The sequence below is a fragment of the Netta rufina genome (genome assembly GCF_964035555.1).
Source record: "Netta rufina genome assembly, chromosome: 11".
NCBI classification, from domain to species: domain Eukaryota; kingdom Metazoa; phylum Chordata; class Aves; order Anseriformes; family Anatidae; genus Netta; species Netta rufina.
This window is the reverse complement of record NC_140134.1, coordinates 7233668-7250992: the sequence shown is the minus strand read 5'-3', so window position 1 is coordinate 7250992 and position 17325 is coordinate 7233668. Positions and strand designations below refer to the sequence as shown.

General features: G+C 42.7%; 1 protein-coding gene across 2 annotated transcripts in view; it reads left to right on the top strand.

Moving 5' to 3' along the window:
* Window positions 1-17325, top strand: part of ANXA2 (annexin A2) — a 64733-nt gene that overhangs the window by 33316 nt on the left and 14092 nt on the right. The window contains exons 1-3 of one of the 2 annotated variants that reach the window (XM_084293122.1): window positions 6480-6564; window positions 10781-10840; window positions 14634-14733. In XM_084293122.1, coding sequence (XP_084149248.1) covers window positions 10793-10840; window positions 14634-14733 — 148 coding nt within the window. In that variant the 5' untranslated portion in view covers window positions 6480-6564; window positions 10781-10792. Of the gene's footprint in view, window positions 1-6479; window positions 6565-10780; window positions 10841-14633; window positions 14734-17325 lie in introns of those variants that run through there. The other variant, XM_084293123.1, reaches the window with a different exon arrangement.

The window sequence follows — 17325 nt, the reverse complement described above, 5'->3', positions numbered from 1 at the left end:
CAGGCGGCAGCCTCCGTCGGTGCAGGGCCACCTGCTCCACCGTGGTCTCCTCCACGGGCTGCAGCGTGGAACCCTGCTCCACCGTGGTACTCCATGGGCTGCAGGGGGACATCCTGCTTCACCATGGTCCTCACCACAGGCCGCAGGGGACTTCTGCTCCGGCGCCTGGAGCACCTCTCCCCCTCCTTCCACACTGACCTTGGCACCTGCAAGGCTGTTTCTCACTCCCTTGACTCTCCCGGCTGCTGTCTGGCGCAGCGTTTTTTCCCTGTCTTAAATATGCTCTCACAGAGGCACAAAACAACATCGCTTATTGGCTTGGATCTGGAAAACAATGGGGCCCTTCCCAAACATGGGGCAGCTTCTAGATCTTTCTCACAGAAACCACCCCTATGGCTCCCTGCTACCAAAACCTTGCCACGTAAACCCGCTACAATAATTCTAGCATTAAAAGATAGTTTGCTGTCAGGCAAGGTGTCAGGAAATCCCTGTGAGATTGAGGAAATGCACAGAGATGTGGTTACACACATAGCAACTGTTTGTGCATCCTGTGACTCTTTCATTCACAGTAAACATGCTGAGTTTACTCATCCTGCCAATACCCCCAGTAAAAGGAATAAGGCAAGCGTATTTATGTATGTATCTATGCTCTGTCTCCCAGTCAGATGCTAGATAGCTACTCCTGTGAGGCACACTAGAACACCAAAATGCTAAGGTTCAGTGTTTTAGTTCAGAATTCAAAACTGAAGTCCAGGCGCTATGAATGCTTGTGAAGAATGTATGCCAGATGAGTTACATGTGTTCCAAAGAACAGAAGAGCATCTGAGTTGCTGGGTTATCATTTGTTTGTGATGCACATTTGTCACTAAATCTCTGTCGCTTGAACTTGTATATGACTCCTGGCTGACTCCATTGAACATGCTGAACAGAAAGAAAGGATATGTGATAGCTTGTTTTCCCCATGCTTCAAAACAGACTTACTCTGCCTTTCAAGTTACTGGCTCATGTTTTCTGTGTCATATAGGTGAGAATAATGAAGGATCTTGCTTCATTTTGAGCATCTTGACTGGAGCATAGATGATTCCATGTTGTTTTCTGTTAACAGCAGGCAGCCAGTGTGATGGGATTCCACCATGGTGATCAACCTTTGTTTTTTGGTTATTGGTGGTGACTTCAATTAGGCTATATATATTCCCTGAGACAGCTTTCCTGATTATTAGCTTCTGTGCGTAAAGAAGTTTCTTTCTGACTGAGCCCTGTAATTAAAGTCCTAAGTTATATTTTGCTTTGCTACTCCCTTGCCTTGATTTAGATCCTACATCACCCAGGCATCTGTTTCTCTCTGGAGGCAAGCTCCTTGCTGCCCATAGGACTAGGGAGCAAGGATCCGCTGAGGTTGTAAGATGAAAGAATGAGGATGATATTTCCACTGGTGATGAGGAAAATCTCTGAAAATAGAGTTCATTCTGCGGTTATGGTTGGACACATAAGAAAGTGTGTTCCGAGTAAGAACACAGAACAGCAGATGGAAGTAAATTTACATGCATACAGACTAGAGAAGTAGCTGAAGAGAAGTCCAGTGATTGAATAGAGTATAAGGAGATATGGGGTGACTTCTGAAAGTTGTGTGCAAGGTGCAGCTAATTAGTGGGGGAGAGAGGTAGATGTTTTACTAGTCATGGAAAGTATTTGCTGTCAGGTTCTAACGCAATGGGCGAAACGCCTTGAGATTCACTATGGGAGGTAACTGTAGAACATGGCCATCACCTCTTCAGTTGAAAGTATTGCTAAATACATACCTAAAACAAAGTTACATCCATTTTCTTGTAATGTAGATGCCATACAAAACGGATGGAGATAAACTGGAAACAATTTATTGAATATGATGTAATTATGTTGAAGTAATTTATTTGAAGAGTTAACAGTCAAAAGACAGGACCTGATCAGTGAGAAAGCAATGATCCCGAATCACACAGCAAGCCATAGCATACAGTCCAGGCTTCCTGTTTCTAACCTGGATGGCCTACTCACAAGCATACCATTTATCTGCCTGTAGCCAGGCTGAAATGGCAAATGCCACCTACACTTACCTACCATAACACTTTGTTTGTAAAAATGCACACATAACAAAATAGGTGAGATCTGTCTAATGCACAAGATCACTCCAGAGATAAATGTAGCTCTTTAAAAAGAATTATTTCAAGTCAGTGAAATTCTGTGTATAGAACAACATTTATACAGGAATATGTGTGTACGTGTAGGAATTAGATTGCAAAGAATAGAATTGATCCCAGGGATGAGGTTTCTAGGTGGAGCATCTAACAGGATATCTAGTTCTCTGGTACAGTAGCAGATAAAAGGATGGCATTGATATTCAATGTACTTTTTGAAAACACAGAGCAGAATTACAGTTCTGTAGGATTAAGAGTAAATCACTATGGATGGTAATGAAAAAATCTGCATTTCCCAAGGGGGAGGGAAAAAAAAAGCACTTCCGCTGTTTAGAGCTTTGCTCATATAAGCAAGGTGTGCTTTCAGAAGTCTGCAATAGATGTAGTAACTTGCCAAGTCAATATCATGGGAGTCAAACTAGCATAACTTGAAAGGTATATTTTACTTTTTTGTAACCTGTGATCCCTCTAAGTACTAATAACAAATCTGTGTATTTGTTTCCTGGCAGTTCCCAAATCAGACCAAATAACCAAGGTGCAAAAATAATACCCAGAGGTCTGCCTGATCATGTGTTAAGCAGAATGGAATTTATATTATCCTCTTGCAACATAATACGTTCAGTGAGGCAACATGGTACATAGAAGATCAGCCACACCTAAACCAGAAAGTCCTCTGTCTTCATCCCGTTGTTTTGGTATTTTAAGAAAAATGTTTACATAGGCAATAAATGTTGAGAGAATTGTGGCCTTCATAACTACAGTGTTAATGTGCTTTTTTTTTTTTTTTTTTTTTTTTGAGAAAGCATTGTGAGAGAGCGTGAGCAAGATCTGTGTAGATGAAGGAGCCAAACAATCCAGGGACTGAAGTGAGAGAAAAAAATTGAGAGCCATTTGTATTAATGTTATTGCAATGCTAAAGCTTGGCACAGAGGGGAACTTAAGTTGAAAGTTAAACAGATCAGTTCTCCAGTAGTATAACATAAGATGAAGATAGCGACAAGGAAAATCAAAGATGTTGCTGAGATGGAAGAGAATAGGTGTATTAAATAGAAGGTAAACAGAGAGAAAATGAGTATCAAACACACCAAACGATATTAAGCAATAATTAAAAAAAAAAAAAGAGGGGGGGAAGAGTTAGCAATGGTGATGTCACTGAGTCTGAGAAGGTGGAGTAAATGGACGTACAGGCATGTCCATAGGGGGTGAGATGAACCACAGCCACAGTGAGCTGTCAGAAAGGAAGAATGAGAAGTTAGCACAATTACATTTGTTTTTCCATCCTCAGGACTCTGGGGAGCTCCAGTCAACAAAAGTGTTCTCTGATTTCTGTGGTCAGCATGCAGGAAGACGGGGATCACAAATAGGTAATTGCAGCTGAGGTAGTTGCAGGTTATTTGAAATAATGACTTTCTGTGCAGTTATTTTAAGGGGTTGTGGGGATTTAGCAATGTAAATATACGTTGAAAACCTTTCCTGGAACTGCCTTACTTGCAGGCTAGTTGCAGCATGTTTCTTCCAGTTAAACATCTGAGAGGCAGGCACAAAGGGAGACTGGGCTTGTGATAAGTGAAGTCCTTTTCCCAGCCTTCTTACCAGCCTAATGCTAACAGTAGTTACTCTAATGTCATGCTAAGGAGCAGTGGTTGTGGACCAGAACATACTGTGATCGGTGTTGTACAAACCCTCCAAGCTTTCAGTAAACCTTCAGAAATAACCTATACGACTTACAAGCTTATGTCTCATTCTAAAAAATGATTCAGGCACTTGGCTGCTGTTCTCCCATTGAATTAATTTCCTTTCCTTGTTTGGCAGATAACAAGTCTTTCCTATTTGCACAGTCTGACTGCTGCCTTCTTCAGCTCACTGGTTTTGCAGAGTTTTTTTTTTTTTTTTCCTCAAATACAGAAGAATGTATAGCATTTCCATGGGCAGGATCACCAGGCCTTGCTATTAGAGAATGTTTGCTTGCCAGAAGTATTGTCTTTTCTGCTGTTCATACGTGTTAGATTCCCCAGCTGGTACAAGTGCCTTTGATGTCAGTAGCCCTACGTAAGCAAAGATCTATTGAGGTAATTCATTATGTTTTAATATAATGTTAATGTCTTCATGACTGATTTCATTTACTACTTTTTTTTTTTTCCCCACTATGGTTCACTGTCTTTTTTTTTTTCCTTACTAAAGCACTTCAACAGTCCCTGAAGGTTGTGTAAGATCAGACAGGCTGCTGAATGTGGGGGAGTGTTTAAAATGAGGTGAGTGTGATTCGAAGATTGAATAATTGATTAAGTTGGATATTGGAGGCAATATTATCTGTTCTTTTCTGAAGCTGTTGGAATTACTGGAAAATGTTTTCATGTTGCACTTAATGTAGCTAAAATGGTAATAGTTCACGTGATATCAAAGCTGCTTCAAACTGTTCATATGAAAATCTAGTTAAAATACTGGTGGTATATGAGCTATATGCTACCTCAAGTTTTAAGAAATATTGAGTTGTTAAAAATAGAATAATTTTCTGAGGAAATGGGAATAGTAGTGCCATTAGGCTGCAGTAGAGGACAGAAAGGTAAGTAGACCTTCAATTAAGAGAACGAATGTGCTGAGATAGAATGAATGTTAACGTGTGCTGAGCAGTTTTTATACAAGAATGCAACATAAAGTATTGGTTACACGTACATATGTGAAAACATTTTCTTCCAGCTGAGGGGGTTCTGGTTATGCTTTTCCACTGCTTTGCTTTGAGAATGTTTGACAAGAGATTGGGAACCCACCCCCAGCTGCTAAACCATCCCCGAGGGATTGCATCCATTAGTAAGCAAATTGGCTGTCTGGCATCTGCTCAGCTGCTCATCCCTATTTAAAGCCCCTAATGAATATTGCAATACAGGATAGCTGTTACTTCTGGGACTGTGAGTATTTCTGATTTGTGAATCACCTTTCCAAGTTTCCAGTGATTTTTCTAAGAAACCTGAAAAGCAGAGAGAAATTATGAGTTTAACTGTTAGTGACAGACCCTGGTGGACAGGAATTAATTCGTAAAGCAGATTCATTAATAGAGTGGCCTTGCCAAAAAGAAAACTAACGTGTGAAACTAATGTGATATTGGCAATGATGTTCTTTGTTTTACAAAATGCTGTGCTATAATAACTCTTTTTCTGAATAAAATAGATGTGTAGGGGATAGCCATAGGAAAAGGCTATTAACGTAATTTTTACATTCTGCAATGACTGGTTAATCCATCCACTGTTTTGCTTCTACCTGATGTTCAAAGTCTAGGAATACTTCTTCCTTTTTGAATCTCTGATCTGGTTTAGTCCCAGCAGTTACCTGGTCTCGCAGCCCGTGTTCTGCTGTCTCTGTAGTGCTTGCCTGCTTTCGTCGCCGCTGCGTTTCGTACTTGGCTGAGCCTAAAGCCCAGCTTCATAGTGGAGGCAAATAGCTCTCACATTCGCTCTCTGACAACATACTGTCGGAGTAACTGCCTTGAGGTGGTCACCTACAGGGGATTCAATAAAAAACAAACCTTTAAAATACAAGGCTAACCCCATGTATCGGGAAGGGGGAGTGCTTACTTCTCTCCAAAGCTTTGGGGTTTGATTACCAGTGCATTGTCCGCATATCGTGGTGAATGCAATCTCAAGTGATCCCGTGAAGGTTTTATTTGAGAATTTCCTTTTACTCTACGTTGTTTTTTGTGACCGCCGACACCTCTGGGCTTTGATCAGTCATTTTTCGCGAGAAGTTTTTTTTCCTTTTTATTTTCCTTGGTTGGGTGTGGTGTGCCTGAGTTCACCCAGCACGCATGGCTGAGCCCCGGAGCAGAGGGCTCCTGGCGTTTATGGCCGGTGCCACACGGCTCCTGCCTTGTGCCAGCGGCGAGCCGCGGGGCTGTGCCGATGAGTCAGGGCCCGCCGGGGAGCCGGGCTCGCCCCGGGCAGCGCCCGCTGACAGCGGGGCCGGGCTGGCACCCCCCGGGGCTGACGTGGCCGGGCGGCGGGGGGACCCCCATAGGGCGGGCGGTGCCGGGCCAGGGGCTGCCCCCTTCTCCTCTCCTCCCCGTGTTGTCCCAGCCCGCGGGGCCCGATCCCCTCAGCCCCACCGGGCTGAGCCCCTGCCGCCGGGGCGCGGCTCCAGGCGGCTCCTCCGCGCCCTCGGGCGGCGCGGGGCACAGATACCGGGACACGGAGACCGGCCCGGCCCTGCCCTGCCGTCGCCCACCCCGTCCCTCGCCCCTTCCCCGGGGCGGGCGGCGGGCGCGGCCGGGTGAGTCAGCGCCGCGCCGGGGGGGCTCGGGGCGGGGAGGGCCCGCCCGGCCCTACAAAACCCCGCCCGAGCCGCCGCCGGCCCCAGCCGCCGCCAGAGCCGCCGCCAGAGCCGCCCTGCCCGCCCCGGCCAGGTGAGGGCCCCCCGGGCAACCCCCGGCCCCCAGCAGCGGCGCGGGGGCGGGCGGCGGGGCCGGGGGTGGCGAGCGGGGGTCGGGGCAGCCGCTGCCACCGAGGGAGCGGGGCGGGGGTCGGCCGCCGCTCTCCCCTTCCCCTTCTCCTTCTCCTCCTCCTCCTCCTCCCCCGGCCGCTGCCGCCTGTTGCCGTTTCTCGGCTTCCCCTCGCAGCGGCGGCTCCAGGGGCGCTCCGTGTGCCCCGCAGCGGGGCCGGGCGTGGCGGCGGCGCCCGGGGAAGAAGAGGAACGGGCGGGCACCACGGGGCACCCCGGGGCGTCACCCGCCTGTCCCGGCACGGCTCAGCCCGAGCACCGCCGCGGCACCCTCGGCTCGCCCTTCTGCCCCAGGAGCGGGAGCAGCGCGCTCGGCCCGGCGGGGTGGGAGCGGAGGGGCGGGGGCGGCGGGGGGGGCCCGGGCCCCCTGCGGCTCCTGGCGGCCCGGCCCGGGCGTGGCGCTGCCGCTGCCGGCGCTGTGCGGAGCCGCTCGGGGCTGGGGGGGCACAGGGACGCTGCTGGCTGCTCTAACGGGAGGAAAAGGGAGACTTTTTATTATTTCTATTTTTATTTTTCTCCTCCAAGGTAGTTAGGCAGGAGCTGGTCGTGTTCTTACGCATGACGGTTTTAATACTTACTATTTTTTTCTCCTAGATTTTTTTTTCCTGTAAAATCTCTGAGGTGAAGTAAGTTGAACTCAAAGAGAGAAAGAGCCTCGTTCTTGTATGTTCAGTGTCCTCCTGGAACGGGGCATCTCCTGGGTTGTTAGTGCCTGTGGAAGAGAACGGTTCTAGAGTGGTTTGTGGCTGCGTGGTATAACAGTTTTGAAGAGCCCTTTGTTTAAAGCTATTTTTTTTTTCTCCAAGTAGTGACTTCAAACGTCCTGCTAAGTCCTGCAGCATGGTTTGGAGAGAGAGTGAGCCTGACAGATTTGTGCTGGCAGTTAGCACAAAACGCGCTGTAAATGAAATAAGCACCCAGCGGCTTCCATTGCATGCATCAGCCACTGCAGCTCTTCCTCTTCCCCACTCTCCCACATCTCCGTTGCCAGGCCTCACCCTGGTTTGGAGACCTGACACAAATGTGCTTGGAGGGAGGTGGTTTCCATTCTCTCATTCCGGGGATGCCGCTTCTTTGGCTCATGTGGATGGGAACACCCTTTGCTCAGGCTCTGTCTGCAGGGGTAGATTAAATTCTTAAAATGCTAACTCTGCTTATTGAGCAATGTAGTTGTTTGTGCATACCTGGCACTTTTTTCCATGGATCCTGCGTGGGTTTATGTTTGTTTAGTTTTCCCCTAACATCACATACCTGGGCTGCCTCTGGGATTCAAGGTATGGGGCTTTCCTGAGGGGATGCGGAGGATAGACTAGACCCAATACAATAATAGGTTTGGATGCCACTAATCACTGTTGGTGGTGAATGCAGATTGGGGTCAAATAGTTGTTCATTGCTTTTAGTAGAATAACAATTTGATTCAGGTTATGTAGTACAAACTTATGAATCAAACTGGCTATAGAAACTTGCCTGAAGTTATTGAAGTATCTGTTTACATTAGGAGGGTGGGAAATGGATTCTTTCCAGCATAAGGAAGAACAAGTTTGTGCATACATTTTCTATTTACATGCTCAAACCCAACCAGAACTTCTCAAATCTACATTGGATAGAATCAGTTCCTCTGAAAAACACTCAGTCTGTTCTCAAATGTGATGGCCTTGCAGAGCAGGGTGTGACAAGAGATGCATTTGTTCTGAGCAAAGACCTTCCTCTGCAAAGTTTCTTGGAAAAACTCCCATTTTTTCTGTGGCCAACATGCCGCTGACGGACGGGTGGTTGCTATAGCATTGTTGTGTGCTGATGACATGAACCTTCCAGCCCCAGCCCTACGTGAGGGCGTGTTAGTTCTGTTCCTGGATGCTGTTCAAGTGTTTTGTTCCAACAAGCCTGATTCAATGTGGTTTTTAATTGATTTAGAAATAGGAGTCTTGCGAAAAGCTTTGTGAAAGATTATATTGCAGTTGCTTTGCTTCAGTTTTCACTGGTGTTTTCTGGTTCTTTGCGGCAAGGAAGACTACAGGACTTCCATTGCTTATCTGTGGGTTGTAACACTGTCCGAGTACAAAGGTCTCATTGTTAGGCACTTAATTTTATTGAAATAAACATGAAGAATTTCATAACTCTGGAATATGTCATCCACCTCTAAAGGGTATATGTAATAGTGCCAACAGCTCACTACAACTTCTGCTGCCTATCTTTAAAAAGCTGGGTTGGATTTTTGCTCTGAAAAAGATTTATTCTCAAATAAATCAATGTGTGACTGTGCTTTTCATTCTCTGCCCTTTTTTTCCTCCCTGGGATCTTAATTTCCCATGAAATAGAGTTGTATTTGTTACTCATATACCTAGGTTGCTTCAGAAGATGGAAGGTTTTCTTGCTGTATTTTAAGTGAGGATACATGCAATTACTGCGTTTCTGCTACGAAAGCAATGTAGTTGTGTTTCTGCATTTTATTTCTAAAAGTAAAGATTTCAGTGCTTTTTTCTTTTAAAAGAACTGGGGGGGAGGATTTCTAGGTGTTAAAATAAAGCATAAATACTTGCTTTACAGTTTCAACCAGATCTCTGCTATTTAGAAACTATTTGTAATTTATTGCTAAATTCTGAGGTCTTGATTCCAGATCCGATCACTGACTGGAGGGTAGTTTGGTTTGTCTGGGGTGTTTGCCTGAGGAAGCCCCAACATCATAAAGAGTCACGAGTAATTTCAGTCAATGACAACAAGTTCTGAAAACCTCTGGAAAGGGCACACCTAGGAGTTGGCTCAGAGGGCATACTACCTGGGCAGTGGACTGGGAACTGGTGACAGCATTGAAGTGAAGGGAATAGCTCCCAGTGAGGCTGAGAATAATGCAATTTTGATTCCAGGTCCAGTTATCAGTTAGTTTAACGTCACTGATCTTAAGGTGTTACTGAACTTTCTCTCTCACCTCTTGTCAAGCCAGCTCTTTTCCCTGTTTGATAATGCTGTCTCTACAGCTTGACTGTAGAGCTCCTGAGAAGCAAGCTTTGATTTCAGTGGACAAAATGATGTTTGCTGCAGGTGCAACCTGAGTGACTGGAAGGAAATGTGAATGGCAATATCCTTCCTTTCAGCAGAAGAATTTGCAAGCTGTTTTTTGGGACTCCATCAAGCCACTTAAATATTGCCTCTGGTGTATAACCTGTGGGGAATTAAAAAAAAAAAAAAAAAAAAAAAAAAAAACAAACAAAAAAAAAAAAAAAAAAAAAAAAAAAAAACAACTTCCTTAGTTGAGAGACCCTTCCAGTAAAACAGCAATACAGCCCTGGCAAACGTCCCTGCCCAGAAAGCAGAGCTGAAAATAAGCAGGGCATTGTAACATACATACATCAAATCACTGTTTGTTTTTGCAATGTGTCTGTCTCAGGGCTGTTTTTTTTTTTTTCTGTTTTTCTTTACATGTCGTAGCAAGATGTTGTACAGTTTCTGGCAGTGGAGCAATGATATTGATTACCTTACCTCATGGGCTATTATTCAAGCTAACATTTTAGAGTAGTCTTTGTTAGCTGGTATCTGACAATCACATTACTAATGGGCATTTGTAGCCTTGCCCTGAGGCTCTTATTGCTGGGAAGTCACTGCAATACCATATGGTATTAGAGGCATTGAGGCCTGTGTCCGGGATTAAAGATTAAACGACATTATGATTTTGTAAAATGTTTGCATAGATATAAATAGTTTCAGTGTATTTTTTGAGCACCTGAGGAATTTAGCATCTGATTTAAATGCTGTTACTTGTTGCTGATGTTTGGATTTGAGCTGAACCAGGCTATACTTCTTCTCCACAATTTTCCTTGCACCGAGTTATAGGTTCAGTTCATCTTCTTTGTAAGGTAGAGATTATCCAGTTCCTAAGCAGCAGAAATTGTTTTATAAGAAGTAAAGAAAAATTTTTGTTGTACTATAAAGCAAAGACCCTTCACTGTTGCATTACTTATAGTAGTGTGGTTTGGAAACTCTTAAATCATCATTCTTGCTTGGGATTAGTTGGATTGTATTGGATTGTGTCAGTTTCAGTGCTGCAGAGTGCAGGTCTGTGTAACATGCTGCTCTAACTGTAAATATACTTAAGTCTGCTTGTTCTGTTTTTTCTCTCCCTCCAGCATTCTTTCACGATGTCTACTGTCCATGAAATTTTAAGCAAGCTCAGCCTTGAAGGAGATGTAAGTATTATTATTCAAACCAGAAAAGTTTGTTTAACTTAAATGCCGTGTCTTTTTTCTTTTACAGAACTCTTCCAGCAGTTTTGCTGAGCTGTACAGTTCACAGGATTCCACACATCTCTTCTACTTAGACTTATTTTGACTAAAATCTGGTCTGTAGTGGTCTGTTTTCAGCCACACGGCTACTGTAAATCATAAGACAGTTGTATGAGGTGACTAAGGACAGCTTGTCCAACTGGCCAGCAGCATGAGCAATGTTCATGTGCAGTTTAATCAAAATGCTGGAAAATCACACTCTTTGTTTGATTTCTTATATTGCAACATTAGATGGTAGGGTTACCAGTGTACTGTCAGGATATTGTGCCATGAATTTGTGGTTCTGTGATTGGTACTGAAGAGGAAGTGAATCCCATGTACGCATCATTTCATCATGTTGCTTATAAACTTACTATACATTTAAATTTTATGACCAATAACTGCAGACCTGAGCATGGTACAAGCAAACTTTTTGCTGATTTTTGGTACTTGTGAAATAAGTTAGACTGTATGATCTCAGTCAAAGAGCTGATGAAAGTAACTAGTTAGCGCACTGTAAGTAACAGAGCTGATTTTGTATAGCGAAAGCAGTCAGTTCTTCAGATTTCTTGTCCATCTTAATTTCAGTGGGGAATTTCTTTTGTAATAATATTTGAACAACCTAGTTTTATGTGAGTAATTTCAAAAGTCAAATTCGAGTACCATTGCATGCCAGCATTTTCATCATAAATCCTGCCTGCCACAGAGCTGAAGAAATTCTAGGGAACCTGTTTGTTCTGTAGGTCTTAAATTGGAACCCAGAGTAGAGTAGCCAGTTCACATATATGGTTTGCCCAGTTCCATTCCCCTAAATAATGATTCAGCAAATTAGCTAATGTTAAACACAGTATTTCAGCCATCCATTTTTCTCAGAATAGTTTTTAATTTTTGTAGTATAGAATAGGCACAGCTGAACTCTATCTTCTGCAATAGGGGACTTGTGCATTCTGCATCATTGTTATAGCAACTGATTTGTTTCAAGACCAAAAAACTGCCTTTACTAACTGGCCTCCTTGCTTCAGACTCCTTCAGACTGCCTTCTCTTTCCTGTAAGGAAAGAGGGAGTTGTTGAGGTGAAGTTAATCTGTGCTTGCCATTTCTGCATCTCTCCACAAGAGAGAATTGAAAGATTGTCAGAGATCTTCCTGATATGCTTTATCATATCCTCTTTACACTGGAAAACGGAAGCCTATATTTTAGTCATGACTGTATGGATCACTTGCAGGGTGATGTCAGGCCAACTCATTTTTCAAACATGACTAGTGGTTTTTTTTTAAGGCAGATACTGAACTGTAGGTATCTTGAAAGATTCATGGTTTCTGGAAGAAATTTTTGGAAGAAACCTTTTGAGCTTTCCCGTTAGTGATGTATAACCTCTCATTGCTGTTTTGTTCTTCCCAGTATGGTTTAATTCCTCCAGCTTGGAGGCAGTAAACCAGTTGTAGGATGTCTGAAACAGACTAGGTGTGTGGGGAAAAAATGATCTTCCCCTGCTTTAGTCTGACCCAAACTGCTGGTGCATTTACACAGTAGGATGAACTTTTACTGTCACATCCTGGAAAATTTTGTACTGAACTGAATGCAAAGTCCGTTGGAAAAACTCTTCTATCTGAAAGCATACACTAGCTGTACTCTGGTACCAGAGTAATATGAGACCTTATTGTCTGGAATGGCTGTTTTTCATAGTCAGAATAATCAGCCTGATAAGACCTTTGCATACTTCATTGAGGTACCAAAGGGTCAATAAACATTGCCTCAGAGAGTAAAACATCTTTGTGGATGCTGATTTTGGAGACGATCCATTTACTGGTGGAGTAGCTGGCAGTTTTCTGTCTTTCCTGGATATATATCTGCATGGCACTTTCTGGGTCTTTGAATGGTGCCTGGAGATCTGAATGCAACTTGCTACATGCACTGGGTGGAGAGACACCAAATGGCTCTGAGTGGCCCCCAGATGGCTCCCACATTGCAAATACGCTATTTATGTATTTTCTCAGTGTATGATATGGTCTTGCAGTAAAATACTCTGTCCAAATGGCACATAAACTAGAGCTGAAGGATAGGTGCACAACTGTACTCAGCTCACCAGCTGGCTTACATCAGATTATCCAGCTATGGTGGTTAAACAGGAGTGCCACATGGAGTTGTGCATGTGCGTACTAATGGGCATCAGTTTAGAAATCTTTCAGGCACAGTGATTTCTTTGAGACTGCATTGCTCATCTCCATTTACTGTTTTTGTTAGCAATTCAATCTGCTAACAGGAAAGGCTGAGCTTTGTGGTGTGGCTGTGGGCCAGACTGCAGTCAGTTGCAGCCAGTTGTGAGCTGATGGGAAGAGACCAGCAAGAATGGTTCGGTTTATCAGTGCTTTATGGACTCCAATCTCTGCAGAGTAACACAGACCTTCTCAGGAAGGTACAGTGGCTACAGCCAGAGGAATCTTCAGGACAGCATGACCTCTACAGGACAGCATCAAATGTAGTTTTGTTGTTGTTGTTGTGTGTTTTTTTGTTGTTGTTGTTTTTTGTTGTTTGTTTGTTTGTTTTTACAACTTAGAATTTCTTAATTAAAATTTGTCCTCCTTTTAACGACTTGTCTGTAAAAAGATCTTCGAGGCACATTAAGATATCTTAGTCCTGTTTATGAACCCTGATTTCTGTTACAGTTAGGGACTGAAGCAAATGTTTCCAGGGATTCTTACCAAAAAAGCTTAGTCACTCATTCTCTTAGGGAACAGCTATGGTCATTTCAGATATTAGTCACTATGCATCTCTGCCAGAGTTTTAGCTCCCTAAATTTGGCTCACCAGAATGGGACTTATGCATATTTCTCAGCTATTTATATGAAAATCTGTGGTTTAGTTTAACCTGCCCATGGGAGGTGATACGAGTTAATATGTTACTTGCATTGAAGCAGCTGAGAAGAGCTCAGTTGCTATTCTCTTGACCTCCTGTTTGAAGCTACAGTCCTCTGGAGAGGGCAATCATAAACAGCTGAAAAAATCTGGTAACTTCTAAAATGTTCCAGTTGTAGATACTCAGCAAACAAGTGCTTTCTTAGCAGAGGTAATTTGAAGTGTTGTTTAGTTTTGTTGGCCTTGTGCTGGTTAAGCCAAGCATCTGCAGGCACAGACTTTGAAAAGGAGACAGCAAGTAACTTGTGCTTTCTGGAAGTACAGGTTCAAAAAGATATATTTGGTGTTGTGTTTAATGTCCATGAGATAGAGGATGAACAATCAGCAAGTCAGAACAAGTTTCACGCTCTATCTCACTCTACTTATTTTTTTCATTGTAGCTTGAAATCACAAGTAACGTGTTGGCTTCAAATCTAAAATACTGCAGACTTTCACAACAGTTGCTTAAAACTTATTTGAATTACCTTTATGTAGTCAATTTTCTTCAAATCTAGCCAGAAAGCTCTAGATTTTAGAAAATCTAGGATTAGCAAATAAACTTGGAATGTGTTAGATTTTTGCTACGGTAGTATCTATTTGTGCATGGTAAACATGTCTGAATGGGTTTCTGGAAAAGTCACATCTGGAGAAGAGAGTTTGGTGGCTCTTAGCAGAACTCAGTCTTCATAAATAGCCCAAGGTAGTTGTTGTATTTAAACATTTGGCTAAATAACAGCTAACTAAAGGAGGTGCATGTTTTATTAACTGCAGTGAGAACAGCTTGTATTAACTTTTCTTTTTTTTTCTATTCTCCCCCCCCCCAGCATTCTCTCCCTCCAAGTGCATATGCCACAGTTAAAGCATACTCAAACTTTGATGCTGACCGGGATGCTGCAGCCTTGGAAGCAGCCATCAAGACCAAAGGTGAGGACCATGGGCTGTGGGTTTGATCCTTCATGTAAGTTAGAATGCTTACATACAAAAAACAAGCAACCAAACAAAAGGTAAAGCATCACACAACCAGCATTCCAACACTTTAACGTCCATAATCTGGATACCTGTTTTAGGGTTGGGATTTTTCAGACCTCAGTGATGAAATCTGAACAGTTAGATTTTGAGATATGTAAATGTATGCTTTAAAACACGTTTTAAAAGGTTGTACCCAGGAGTTGTTTGGGTTATTGCTGAAAACACCCACTTCTTTTCTCTTGGCTTACCAACATTTGAAATTCTACTACTTTTCTGCCAGTGAGAATCAAGTGTCAGCTTCCATGGCAATGATTTGGGACCAAGGTCTGAATTGCAGATTTCTATTGGATTGGACATTGCTTCCTGTCAGCTCTCCATTTTAGTTCTCCATTTTAGTTCGATTTTGAACTAAATGCTTGTGTATCTTGTAGGGGTCAATGTCCTAGAAACAATAGAGTCTAGTTTCTGAAATGATGTTGCAATATTCGATGAGTGGGGCAGTATGTCAGTCCACTACTTCTCTGAAGCAGGCTCCCAGGCAGACTTAAACGTCCTTTTATCAGTGTCAGGATCCACCACTTCTGCTGGCTGGTGGGGAGACCATGATGAAGCAGAGGAGATTCAGCCCCATGGAAAAGCCTAGTGTACTGAAACAAGCAGGAGTACGGCGAGTGTGGGCTGCAACTCCCGAGTAATACTATGTTGGTATTCCTGTGGTGGTGATCCTTGATCCTTGTCCTGCTCTAAAACAAAGGAAGGGTGTGTGCCAGGCTTTCCAGACTTTCTTGGGGCCTAAGAGGCAACACCTGGGCCTAGCTAGAACTGGCAAGTGTTTTGCCTACACTTCAGAAGAAGGAGAAATTTAAAAGCCAAACAATTTCTCATCAGAAAGAAATGCTGAGTCTTCCATCAGTGCCAGCAAAGCACATATTTGGCTTACTATAAAACATAAAATACTACCCGTCTCTAACAAGCATGAGGCTCTCTTTCACGAGATTTCTTAATTTAACAGGAGAAATCTGTTGTATGCTTGTTAAAGTAGGCTCAGTTCTGATTTTAAATGATTTTATGGACTTTTTAAAAAAGTTTAATTTTAAAAAAAGTAAATGTTTGGCAGAAGATGCTTTGCATGTATGTAGAGTTTTGTTTAGATTTAATATGTATATGAAATACATATTTTACAATCCTTGGAGTAGTCTTTCAAGTCGCAACTTTTGTAGCGACACTACAGAATTTATATTGTGTAGAGTCTTATCTCTGGGTAAAATTGTTTGGATATATCTTACGCATTCTTACATAAACAATATACAAGTACAGTATTTGTGATGGGGGGAGCCAGTTTTGAGAAGCTACCATTTAAATATCTAGTTGTTTCCCAGCAATGCAAACTCCCTGTATCAGTGTCACCTCTGTTTTGATGGTTGTGTGTTATGTGGGTAAAACTTAGCCTTGCTTGCTAAACAACAGATCTATTTGCCTCAGGACAAAAACCTGGGTTAGAATGTCTGACTGTTCTGTTCTGTGTAATATCTCGGTACTCCAACATTCATTCACACTCTTCAGATTAATTCTTCAGAGGTTAGCCATCTATTTATCTGTTGCGGGATCCGTGAGAAATACTGTGGTGTGTTTATTGGGACTTAGATGCTATCTGCAAAAACTGTGCTGCACAAATACACTGCTCAGCCTTTTGCTGGGCTTTCACTGGAGTTGAGTTTAGTGGAGGGTTGTTCTGTGTATCCAACAGCCTAGAAAGGGAGATGTGCAAATATGGCTCTAGAGTATAGAAAAACTGGTAGCAGTTAGCAATAGTTTGAGTTAGAGTTTGCATAATGCCAGTGAATTGTTACAGTTCTGTCTTGTTGCATTTGTAATAAATGCCATTGCTATGCTATTTTCACTTTTATAGTATTGAGGTTTTCTGTAGAGTTCATCTAGTACCTTAGTATTTTCTTTTTAAGTGTTGTTTTGCTGCATAGGACAAGAAACGATTTAATATCTGTATAACACTCTGTTATGCCCTTCATGTTGTATAGATTAGCGCAGGTATATGAGCTTAAATAAAAGAAATACTAGTAGAGCATAGTCTAGATTTCCTTTTCATTCTTTGTAGGAAAGAAGACTGCTAAAGTCTCTTTCTTGTTTCCAAAGTACTCCCCAGAATTATGACTTTATGTATCTCAAATAGTTTAAATAATTGTCAGGCTAGTCTGTGAATAGTTCAATACTTGCAACTCAAACCACACCCTTTTGTTGAGGTCTGTGGTATATCTTTTGATTCCTTGACTGGCAGAATTCAAACATGGGTTTTATTGTAGGAAAGTGTTTGTGACATTTGTGACATATAATTTTATATATATATATATGTGTGTGTGTGTGTGTGTCCAGAAATCATTAAAACAGTAATGAGGTGTAAACCATAGTATAAGTCTTGTGTGAAATCGAATTCACTTTTTTATGTGATGTGTTCAACATGCCCATACCTTTTATCAGTTTTTCTTGTTTTGAAGTAAAAGTTTAGAGGAATTGTGCTGGCATGCTGGTGAG